The sequence below is a fragment of the Rutidosis leptorrhynchoides genome, chromosome 4, assembly GCF_046630445.1.
Source record: "Rutidosis leptorrhynchoides isolate AG116_Rl617_1_P2 chromosome 4, CSIRO_AGI_Rlap_v1, whole genome shotgun sequence".
NCBI lineage: Eukaryota > Viridiplantae > Streptophyta > Magnoliopsida > Asterales > Asteraceae > Rutidosis > Rutidosis leptorrhynchoides.
This window is the reverse complement of record NC_092336.1, coordinates 48,638,660-48,649,738: the sequence shown is the minus strand read 5'-3', so window position 1 is coordinate 48,649,738 and position 11,079 is coordinate 48,638,660. Positions and strand designations below refer to the sequence as shown.

Sequence of the window (11,079 nt, the reverse complement as noted above, 5' to 3'; positions counted from 1 at the left end):
CTCTTCAGATGAAAGAAGGTTCACTAAATGATCACATCGATGAGTTCAATAAAATAATTTTGGACTTGAATAATATTGGTGTGAAAATTGATGATGAAGATCAATCGTTAATTTTCTTATGTTCCTTGCTAAAATCGTACGAGCATGACCATATCACCGAGCCTCCCCTTCAACGATACTCCCGTCATCTTATATCACCGGTCTCTTTTTCTTTCACTTTTCTTTCACTACCGGGACACGCCTCTTATACCGCCGATCTCTTTCTTTCACTTTTTCTTTTACCATCGGGACACGCCGCACTTCCACGCCTTGGGAAGGAAGACTTTCGATATAAGGCACCATGGCTCCATTATCGTTGGCAAACTGAGGGGTGTGTCATGTCGCACCGTGCGCTTAGGGGTGCGCCACCACTGCGTCGTTCACCACATCGGGCTATAGCCTAGCTCTGATACCAGTTTGTTGTGATTTAGCGCACTTTCAAGACCCGGGAAATTAATAGAACAATTAAGCAATAAATAAAGACACAAGATTTTACGTGGTTCGGCTTGAGGCCTAGTCCACGGGCGGAAGCAGGGAAGGATTTTATTAGCAAATATGACAAACTCGAGGTTACAGTGTATCACTCAATCTAGGATCTAAAATACTAACAACGTATTTAGACCGCTCACTAGATTATAACACTTCCCTCTTAACTCACTCGTATAGAATTTTGATTAACAATTCTATACTTCACTCTTTTCTCTATACTACTTTTACAAGAGTTAATTAAACTCTTTCAAGTATGGGATGATCTTCAAATGAAGCCATCTCCATCTCCTTTTATAGATGTACAAAGTGGCTACCAATTTGTATACAAGTTGAATTTGGCTTGCAATACCAATATGTATACAATTTGAATTTGGCTTCTAAAATCCAACTCATAACATAGTTGACCTTCTAGAGCTTGTAAGATAATAGTTGTCATGCATGTATCTAGTCATCATTCTAGTGTGAAAGCAAGTTGGAATTGAGTCAACATATAACATTGTGGGCTTGACCACCATCCAACATATGAGATTTTTTTTATTCTTGTCTTGTTAAAAGTTCTCATTATTTAAAAAATAAATAAATAAATAAATAAATAAATAAATAAATAAATAAATAGAAGTGTCAAGTGCTGAAAGTCTAAATTTTATGCCTATAAATTACTCCGTACTTTACTGTACTAACAAAACATGCCGCAATAACACAACTGTCATCCCATTCTTACAAAACAGAAACTTATTAATTGTTTCTTTCATTTCACTCCATGGCTTTGTTTGAACACACTGCCATTTTCTCTTTACTTCTCATTTTAATGACATTTTTAATGTTTATCATAAACATGAATCAAAACAGACGATCAGTTATCCTTATCAACTGGCCAATTATTGGTATGGTGCCGGGACTTGTTTTAAACACCCACCGAATACATGATTACATGACTGAGATTCTCACACAGACAGACGGTACATTCATGTTTAAAGGCCCGTGGTTCGCCAACATGGACATGCTCATAACTACTAATCCTTTAGACGTCCGACACGTTCTCTTCAAAAACTTCAACAACTACCCGAAAGGTGATAAGTTTCGTAACATCTTCGATATCTTTGGAGACGGCATCCTTACTTCTGAAGGTCCGCTATGGGATATTCAGCGCAAAATCACCACATGCTTGTTTAAACATGCTAACTATCAAAGTTTACTAGAAACAGTTATATGGGACAAGTTGGAGAATGGGCTTCTACCTATACTTGAATCCATTTCTAATAACGCAAAGGAGATCGATTTACAGGAACTGTTTGATCGGTTCACTTTCGACAATACATGTAAACTACTTTTGGATCATGACCCCGAAAGCTTGTCACTAGATCTACCTTACGTCTCATGTCAAAAGGCACCGCACGATGTTGGAGAAACGATATTTCATAGGCATTATACGCCTCAGATCATATGGAAATTAAAACAGTTACTTAGATGGAGCGATGAGAAGAACTTTAAAGACGCGTGGAAAACACTTGATGATTTCATATACAAATGCTTAATTCAAAAACAAAACGATTGCAATAAGACAAACGATGAAGAACACGAAGAAGGAAAAACATCGTTACTAACCACTTTCATGATAGATATAAAAGATCAGTGTGGCGATTTTGGTGAACCGACCAAAATTTTAAGGGATATGATATTAAGTCTTATGCTCGCAGGTAAAGATACAATTAGTAGCGCTTTATCTTGGTTCTTTTATCTCCTTGCGAAGAACCCAATCGTAGAAGAAAAGATTCTTGAAGAGATTTGTATTCATCTTGAGGTGAACGTAGGCGAGAGATGGAGCGCAAAAGACGGGGGTGAAATGGTTTACCTTAACGGAGCGTTAAACGAATCGTTAAGGCTTTTCCCTCCTATTCCGCTAAACCACAAATCTCCGTTACAACCCGAGATTCTTCCAAGTGGCCATAAAGTTGATCGAAACATGCAAATTTTTCTATGTTTTTATTCAATGGGAAGGATGAAATCGATATGGGGTGAAGACTGTATGGAGTTTAAGCCTGAGAGGTGGATTTCGAGTACAGGAAGAATTAAACATGAACCGTCATACAAATTTACGACGTTTAATGCTGGCCCAAGAAGCTGTTTGGGTAAGGACATGTCTTTATCTCAAATGAAGATAGTCACATCTACGATCATTTATCGTTATCACATTGAGCTGGTGGAGGGTAGTTGTTTGGTCCCCGCGGATTCTATCGTGCTAAAGATGAAGCATGGTCTTAAGGTCAGATTAACTAAACGAAGTCAACTCCGAGGTCAACTCAATGTACAACGAACTATTTGAAGAAGTTAGGTTATCAAACACATTCAACGAATTACAATTTGTGTATATTAAGTATACATATACATAATATGCTTTAAACATGATCAGTTTTGAGACTCACATATACTATCTACTGAATATAGAGTTCCGCCTTGCCATCGATGAAGAGGCTCATGAACTCTTCACCGTCTACTGTCTCTTTTTCGATAAGGAGTTGAGCAAGTTTGTGTAAGATATCGATTTGTGACGTAATTATCTGCGTAGCTCTTTCGTATGCCTTCTCAACTAGCACCCTCACCTCAGCATCTACTATATCAGCTGTTGCCATTGAGTAATCCTTTTGGGATGACATCTGCACAATTTTTAAACCCATATGAAGACGATGCGACATAACACGTGTGATGGTTGTTTTAGTACTAATTTAGTAGTGTTGCTACTAATTTGTTCATTCAGCTATGAAAAATGGTTTCTGATATAAATAAGTAAAACACTTGCATACCTGTTGGCCCAAGAACGGATTTCCGCCACCTCCGCCTATTGCAACTTGACCGATTTTCTTACTGAAGCCTAACCTTTCTACCATCTGCCTTGCCACACGCGAAACTTGCATAAAGTCATTAGACGCTCCTGTTGTCACATTTTCGCGTCCAAAAATAACCTCTTCAGCAACCCTACAAGGTAGTAAGAATTATAATCACGCATTCACGGTAAAAAGTTTAGAAATTACCTCTTCAGCATTAACCCTTACTAACAGTAGTTACAAAGTTTAACAGTTTGCCTAAACTTTTATTAAACATCTGAGTATTGCTAAATAGGCCTAATAAAAACAAGCCTACTCCATTCATCACCTAAAACCCATAATGTGTTTTTTTGATTTCTTCCGATCAATTTTCATAACCACCCAATCACATTTTTAGGTCAAGATTTAGGTCTACAAGTTTAGACTTATATATCATTTTTCTAAATTTCTAGTCTTTTTACAAGAAGTCGCAGGACGCGGACTAGTTGACAGGACGGGTAGCCAGCTATTACAGATTCATGTCAAAATGGGTCATTATAGTATGGGCCAAAATTCGTCAAGCCAAAATTGAACATATACAGTTAATTTTTGTCCAAAATGGGTCAGGCCAACACACTTCTTGTCCCTTCACAATTATTTAGTACACAGATTTAAGGCTGTACGCATTATATATAAACTCCCAACCCATCGACCCATCCCCCTTCAAGCAAAAATCTTATTTGACATATATGAAAATAAAACACAGCTTAAATTGACCCAATATCAAGTAAATGGGTCAGCATTGCCACTTCTGATTCTTATTATATTTCATAAACATTTCAAGACAGATAAAAGAAAAGTGGCTCAATACAGAATACAAAATGGGTAATACCTTCCACCAAGTGCCACCGCCATTTGGTTTTCAAGGTAGCTTCTACTATACAAACCAGATTCGAGCCGTTCTTCACTTGGTGCGAAAAAGGTCAGACCACCGGCTTGACCACGAGGAATGATAGATATCTTGGCAACAGGATCATACTCAGGCATAAGTGCACCAACTAGTGCATGACCAGCTTCTGCAAATCGAAATTGCTACAAACTGTTATGACTTATATATCATTGTAACACACACAAAACTTTCATTTAATAAAGATCTAACCGTGATAAGCGACAAGCCTCTTTTTCTCTTCGGAAACAACAGCGTTTTTCTTTTCAGGCCCGGCGATGATCCTTTCTAAAGCATCTGCTATTTCATCTTTGCTTATTTCCTTGAGTTCACGCCTTGCTGCAAGAATGGCTGCTTCGTTCATTAGGTTTTGAAGATCCGCACCTGTAAATCCAGGGGTTCTTCTTGCGATTTTGTCAAAATCTACGTCTTTTGCAAGTGACTTTCCCCTTGAGTGCACCTATCACATAACAGAATCATTATTACACACGGTACAGATTCTAAAAACCCACAACAAATAACTGAAATAACTGAAAACATATAATAGGAAAACAAATGAAAAGTGAACAATACCTGAAGGATCTTAACTCTACCAGCAACATCGGGGCGGTCAACAGTAACCTGTCTATCGAATCTACCTGGCCTCAACAATGCCGAATCAAGAACATCCGGTCGGTTAGTAGCGGCCAAAACTATAACACCCGAATTACCCGAAAACCCGTCCATTTCAGTCAACAACTGATTAATAGTTTGCTCTCGTTCATCATTACCACCTCCCATACCTGCACCTCTTTGTCTCCCAACTGCATCGATCTCATCAATAAACACAATACACGGTGCTTTCGATTTCGCCTTTTCAAACAAATCCCTAACTCTAGAAGCACCAACACCCACAAACAATTCAACAAATTCAGAAGCAGCACACGAAAAAAACGGCACACCAGCTTCTCCAGCCACAGCTCGAGCCAAAAGGGTCTTTCCGGTTCCAGGTGGTCCGACCAATAAGCACCCTTTTGGGATTTTAGCTCCAAGAGCTGTATACTTATCCGGATTTTTCAAAAAGTCCACTACTTCTTGCAACTCAATTTTAGCCTGATCGGCTCCAGCCACATCAGCAAACGAGACCCCGGTTTCAGGAACTTCCTGAAACTTGGATTTTGATCGGCCGAAATCCATTGGTCCACCGAGCCCTCCTGGCCCACCTGGGCCACCTTGGGCTCGGTTAAACAAGAAATACAACCCTCCCAATGTTAACAAAGGGAACAACAAATTACCAATAAATCCAAACAAATTATTACCAGATTCCCCTTCTGAAACCGATATATCGACACCGTTCATCGCCAATATATCGATTAGGTCAGGGTCATTCGGAACAACCACCGCAGCTCTACGGCCATCAACCGCCGTGAGCTGCAAGACACCACCATCTTTACTAAACCTCACCCTTTCAACTTTACCTTTTTTGACTGCATTCAAAAACTCACTGTATCTCCATTGACTGCCCTCAGGTAAATCAGAGCTTGCCTGAGGTTTAGGGGCAGTTAAAACATTATCTTGTGAAAAAAGAGTTGATATTTTTGATGGGTTTTGTTCAATTAATTGAGGTTGAATTGGGTTTTGTTGTGTTGGTGGTGAATTAGTGTCTAAAGCTAGTGCTTGCGATGTGGTAATTGAAGAAAATAACAGAGCTGCTAAAGTAGCTTTTGATTGAAAATTCAAATCTTTTAAGGGGTTTGATTTTTTGTTTAGTATTGATTGTGGGATTATGAAATTATTGGTTGTAGATTTGTGTGTTTTAGGAGTTGGGGAAGAGATTAACACATTTGAGCCGAAGAAATTTGAAGATAGGATAACGTTGGTTGCGGATGCCATTGATGAAAAGTTTGAGCTTTTTTTTCTAAATTAATGTTAAGAAGTGTAGTATACAAATATTGGGGAATTATAGGAAAGATTCAAAAAGGAAACGTTTTCTGGTTCACTGGATTGCATTGCATCTACGTGTTCGGATTTATTCCCTGTGACCATATCCAATTTTCCTTCACGCCTTTTAATTTTGTTTCATCAATTTTATTTTTAGAGTAATTTTTCAAACTTAATTAAAATTATATATTTTTTTTATTTTACTTTAAAATCTAAATTTGGGATATTTTCTTAGACTATTCTTTTTTTTTTTCTTTTTTTTAACGGCGATTTTTCGGTATCAGTAGATCATTTATTTCAACGACTCTCATCATTTGCATGTAACACACACGTTCGGACGGAAACCCGAACCCGATAGACAGTACCCGGGAACACATCCATTCGGACAGTGTTCTGGGTAGAGGTCCGTGAACGAATCCGGTAAAACCTCCCTATAGGGTCAATATATACCACCATTATTGGTGTTCAATTGGTTTAAAGAAAATCATGTCATCCCTAAGGATCGAACCCCATGACCGCTCCCTATCTAATGACACAAAGTACATGGGGAACCGTTGGACTATGCATTTTTTGATTAAAAAAAAAAAAAAAAGTGGGTCTGTAGTTGACCTTCATTAACTCAAAGAGTCAAATTTTTGTGTTAAATATTTGTAGGGTGATGTGGTAAAATATAATTGAAAGTGAAATAGAAAAAAAAAAATTTCAATTACAAATGAGATGTTATAACCCGATAGGGTGTCACTTTTCTTTTTTTCCTATCAAAATTTCGACAAGCGCCGGCTTTCGTGAGATTTTGACACGGCTTCATAGGCGTTAGATTTCGTGACCACTGATCCAGCTCATTTGACGAGTAATTTTGATGCGGCTTTAGGAAGAGTATTAGTAAATGGACTACACCTATTAAAGTCGACCTTCTTGCGGGCATGGAAACTGATTCGTGATTCCACTTTGAATATATGTTTTTCTCCCCATTATATTTGAATTTCCGACTCACTTTGCATCCGACTAATCTCAATGTGACTGCCCGCTTTGCGGGCAACCCAGAGTCATTACTAGTAAACCTCTGTGGCCACAAAGGGGGTTAATGGGTTAATTTTCCTGCTCCACAAATTCGAACACATGACCTCTACTTTGAAAGAGTAGGCCTTAACCACTTCACCACCACCCCCATGGTTACTTTGAAAAATGTTAGCAACTCAGTACAAACGAAAGATGGGAAGCGAGTTTGATAATGCTTGTTTAATAGTGGTAATCCGGTACTATACAAGACTCAGCTTGACATGAATCCTTTAAAATATATCGTGATCTTGAAATCCATCTTGAGAACTAGCATGTTGTTACCCAGGCGACCATTGATAACAACCCAATGATCTTTCTGATTACCCCGAAAAAAACCACCACATTCAGCCCACTATTTTTTATTATTATTATTATTATTATTATTATTATTATTATATCACAAGCTGGGTTTACATTTTATCTCTACCCCACTAGATAAAAGCCCATTAGCATAGGCAAACAAAAATAAGCAAACATTACATACAAAAGATACATCCGAAGTTTACATACAAAAGATATGATAAAGTTAGAGGTCAGAATAGTGTGTATTTGGGTTGTGTTTAGTCAACGTAACAATAAAAAAAGATCAGCTAAAACAGAAAAAATAAAATGGTTCAAATGGTAAAAACTTGTTAACACTCTCCAATGTTGTTTCTATTCAAGAATTTAGAACTATTGTAACAATACTCTTTCGATCATCATAATCAACTAACAACAAATGGAATATAAACTAAATAAAATTTACGAAGTACATGTCAACCCGACCCAACCCGATGAACCCATACTTTTGACCCGACTAACCAATCCCCCAACATGCCAAATCTAGTTACCTGTAATAATGTGCAATCAGCATACCTGGAAATACATGAAAAATTGTTACTCGTGAATTAAACCTGACAGAAAAAATCTATCGAGAATCAAATGTCTCAATAATTTCCTTTCGTTATAGCCGTTTGATTTCAACTGCAGATACGCACTAACACAAACTAAAAAAAGGGAAATGGTCGAAATGGTCAAAAATTGTTGCAATTTACACAATGGATGTTGGGGTGACCTCAAATTGTTAAGGAATTTAGAACGTCTACATTGATAAAGGAAGAAGCATCCTTCGTTTCTTTTTCTGAGCAAGTTTTATTCGCTTTGTTACCTTCATAGATAATAAAAGTAATAAAGTGATGCCTGCTAAAATAAATCCAAGTCTCAGATGCCTGAAATACAATGAAACCGCCGAGAAAACGAAAAAAGCTAGAATTGCAAGTTCCCATACTACAAACACCACTACGTCCACCCTGCACATCCAGGTAATCAAAAAAAGGCACAATTTAGACAAGATTCTTAACAGAAGTTAACAAATGCATGATGTTCGATATCAGAAAAATAAAAAAATAAAAGCATTAGAGCATGGATAAGGATTATGAGTGATTACAGATTACATAATTAGAATTACCAAATGAGGTGATAAGTTTAATAAATATTCAATTTTCACACAATTGTAACCATATTTCATTATCTTGTGGCCTCATCAAAGTTTTTTTAGCAACAAATACATCCTTTAGTTCATCCAACACACATATTATTTCTAACAACACCATGTAAATGAGAGCCACAACAGTTATATTAGTCTTAGTAGCACAAGTATAAGTATCTTTAATACAATGCAAATCTTTTAAAAGATTTAGAATTGGAGTAACATTGATATCAAATAAACACAAAAACTCTCAGGTAAAACACTTCTTGAACAAACATACACAGGAGTTTACCCTGAAAGACATGATTATCAAACACTATGATTGCATATATATAGGTAACAACTTAAAAATCGTATTGCATTATTCTGTACGATGAAGAGCTAAAGATACATCTTCAATTGTGAATCGACTGTATCATATCCCAAATTAAACTCCAGTATTAAGTTCATACATAATACATTACATCATTATTATTTTAGTTAAAGATTAGTTTGCACATAACTCAACCACGCAATTAATAGAAATCTCAAATCAAAAAAAATATCTATATTTCATATACAGTTTTTGTTTACCTTATGTATCCGTCACGACTCGCAAACTTTGATGAATGCATTTCATCTTTTCCCACAAACAAGAATCAATTTAACACGATTGAAGTTGAAAATTAAGTAAACCTGTAAAGGAAAAGGATTTTCGTATGCAACCTAATCAGGTTATTTCGTTAAGTTTCTGACTCTTTCCTTGACGACCCCTAGCATATGATCGACTAGAAACGTACTTGGATAGTTGGATGTTTAAAGCTACACATCAATGACAACTTGTTCATATATCCTAATATTAGCATCTAACTCTATTACTGGAATCATCATATATTAAAGTAATCAGTTTAAATCGCACAAAAACAATAGAATTAGAATCCAGCTTCTATCAGTAATGTCACCTATGGAAAAGCACAAACTATTTCTTTGAAGAATCTACATATTACAATCATAATTCATATATCTCAGTATCACTCTAATTGCCCTATTTGAAAGTATAGCTTATTTGTATCAAAAACTGCCACTGTAGGTAACACTGTAACAGTAATTGTAGTGTAATAAACTTCATTTCAGTAATAAGCTAATAACGCATACCATCAGTAAGAATATGAGGGCAAAAACTTGAATTCAATTTAGTTACATTAAAATAACATTAACAAAACCCTAAGGGTAAAAATATGAATAATATAATTAGATCACCTGGAAGACGGTAAATTGGATGTAGATGAGAAGAAGGATACGGAAGCCCAATCATGTTTGGATCGAATTTGATACTCTCTGAGCTGATCAACCAGATTGGATCGCGTTATTTTTTTTGAATTGGTGACGTCATCGTTTCTTCTACCTGTATCTATAGATCTAGTAGTTTTGTCTTGTAAAATGACGGAATTTGATCTAGGTAGCATTTTAACGGTTCTGTGATCTCTATCTACAGATGTATATACCTTTGGCTGGTGCATAGGATATATAATTATAATTATATAATTTTAATCAATGTGTAATGTGAAATTGTAAGATATGAAATTATGAATATGATCGAATTTGGTTGGGAGTTTTATGACGGACGTCCGGTGGTTTTCCGCGGGTAGTCGGAGGGGTAACGAAAGTGTGACGTCTCTTTGTTACAAGTGTGGATGTCGTTCTAATCTATGTTGTAAAAAAACGTATGTAGCCTATGTAGGTTTAATAGATATATCATTCTTTTATTTTTTTTTCTATGAGGAAATTATAAAGTAGGCAAATTACATTGCCTGATTTACCCCTCTCAAACCATTTGTTGCAATAATCAAATTGTTGTGTTGTATTATGGAGTTGTGGAGAGGGAATTAAGATGGTGTGATTAATTTTTTTTTTTATTTGTTAAAATACGGAGTACACACATTATATTATATTATAAATATATCATTACAACCTTTCCGTTATAAGGATATTTTTGTCATTTTACACTATATTATAGGGGTATTTTGGTATTTTTGATGTTTCATATATATCTATACATACTCGCTTCTCTTTTCACATCTTCAAAATCACCACCATTGCTAGAATCTGAATCTCTTTCTCCTTCATCTCCTTATTGTTAGTAGATATTATTAGCCACATTTATGTAATCCATATATTGTATCTATTGGGCTGAGCCCTTTTGTCTTAGCTAGGGTTTTACTCTATGTACTAATGTATGTTCGTATAAGATGAATCAAGCAATAAACAATACATTTCAAGTCAAATTTCACCTCCTCTAAAGCTACGAGTATTATATCATGTTTTTATGATTTTAGCCAATAACAATCGAATAATCGGCGTGGGGCTGAGCCGCCTAG

At 36.2% G+C, this 11,079-nt stretch overlaps 3 protein-coding genes across 3 annotated transcripts; 1 reads left to right on the top strand and 2 right to left on the bottom strand.

Annotated features, from left to right (window-relative positions):
• Window positions 1-1,288: 1,288 nt before the first annotated feature.
• On the top strand, window positions 1,289-2,856 carry LOC139840621 (alkane hydroxylase MAH1-like). The gene has a single exon (XM_071830877.1). It carries the CDS (start codon window positions 1,289-1,291, stop codon window positions 2,849-2,851), a length of 1,563 nt encoding a protein of 520 aa, XP_071686978.1. The 3' UTR covers window positions 2,852-2,856.
• Window positions 2,857-2,873: 17 nt separating this feature from the next.
• LOC139843392 (ATP-dependent zinc metalloprotease FTSH, chloroplastic-like) lies at window positions 2,874-6,297 on the bottom strand. The gene is made up of 5 exons (XM_071833461.1): window positions 4,849-6,297; window positions 4,489-4,735; window positions 4,222-4,405; window positions 3,330-3,501; window positions 2,874-3,182 (listed from the first exon to the last, which is right to left on the bottom strand). The coding sequence occupies exons 1-5, from the start codon at window positions 6,145-6,147 to the stop codon at window positions 2,961-2,963; spliced, it is 2,124 nt and encodes a 707-aa protein (XP_071689562.1). The 5' UTR covers window positions 6,148-6,297; the 3' UTR covers window positions 2,874-2,960.
• Window positions 6,298-7,982: 1,685 nt separating this feature from the next.
• LOC139843713 (uncharacterized) lies at window positions 7,983-10,536 on the bottom strand. Its single transcript, XM_071833857.1, has 2 exons — window positions 9,962-10,536; window positions 7,983-8,543 (listed from the first exon to the last, which is right to left on the bottom strand). Exons 1-2 carry the CDS (start codon window positions 10,219-10,221, stop codon window positions 8,336-8,338), a joined length of 468 nt encoding a protein of 155 aa, XP_071689958.1. The 5' UTR covers window positions 10,222-10,536; the 3' UTR covers window positions 7,983-8,335.
• Between the last annotated feature and the right edge of the window lie 543 nt (window positions 10,537-11,079).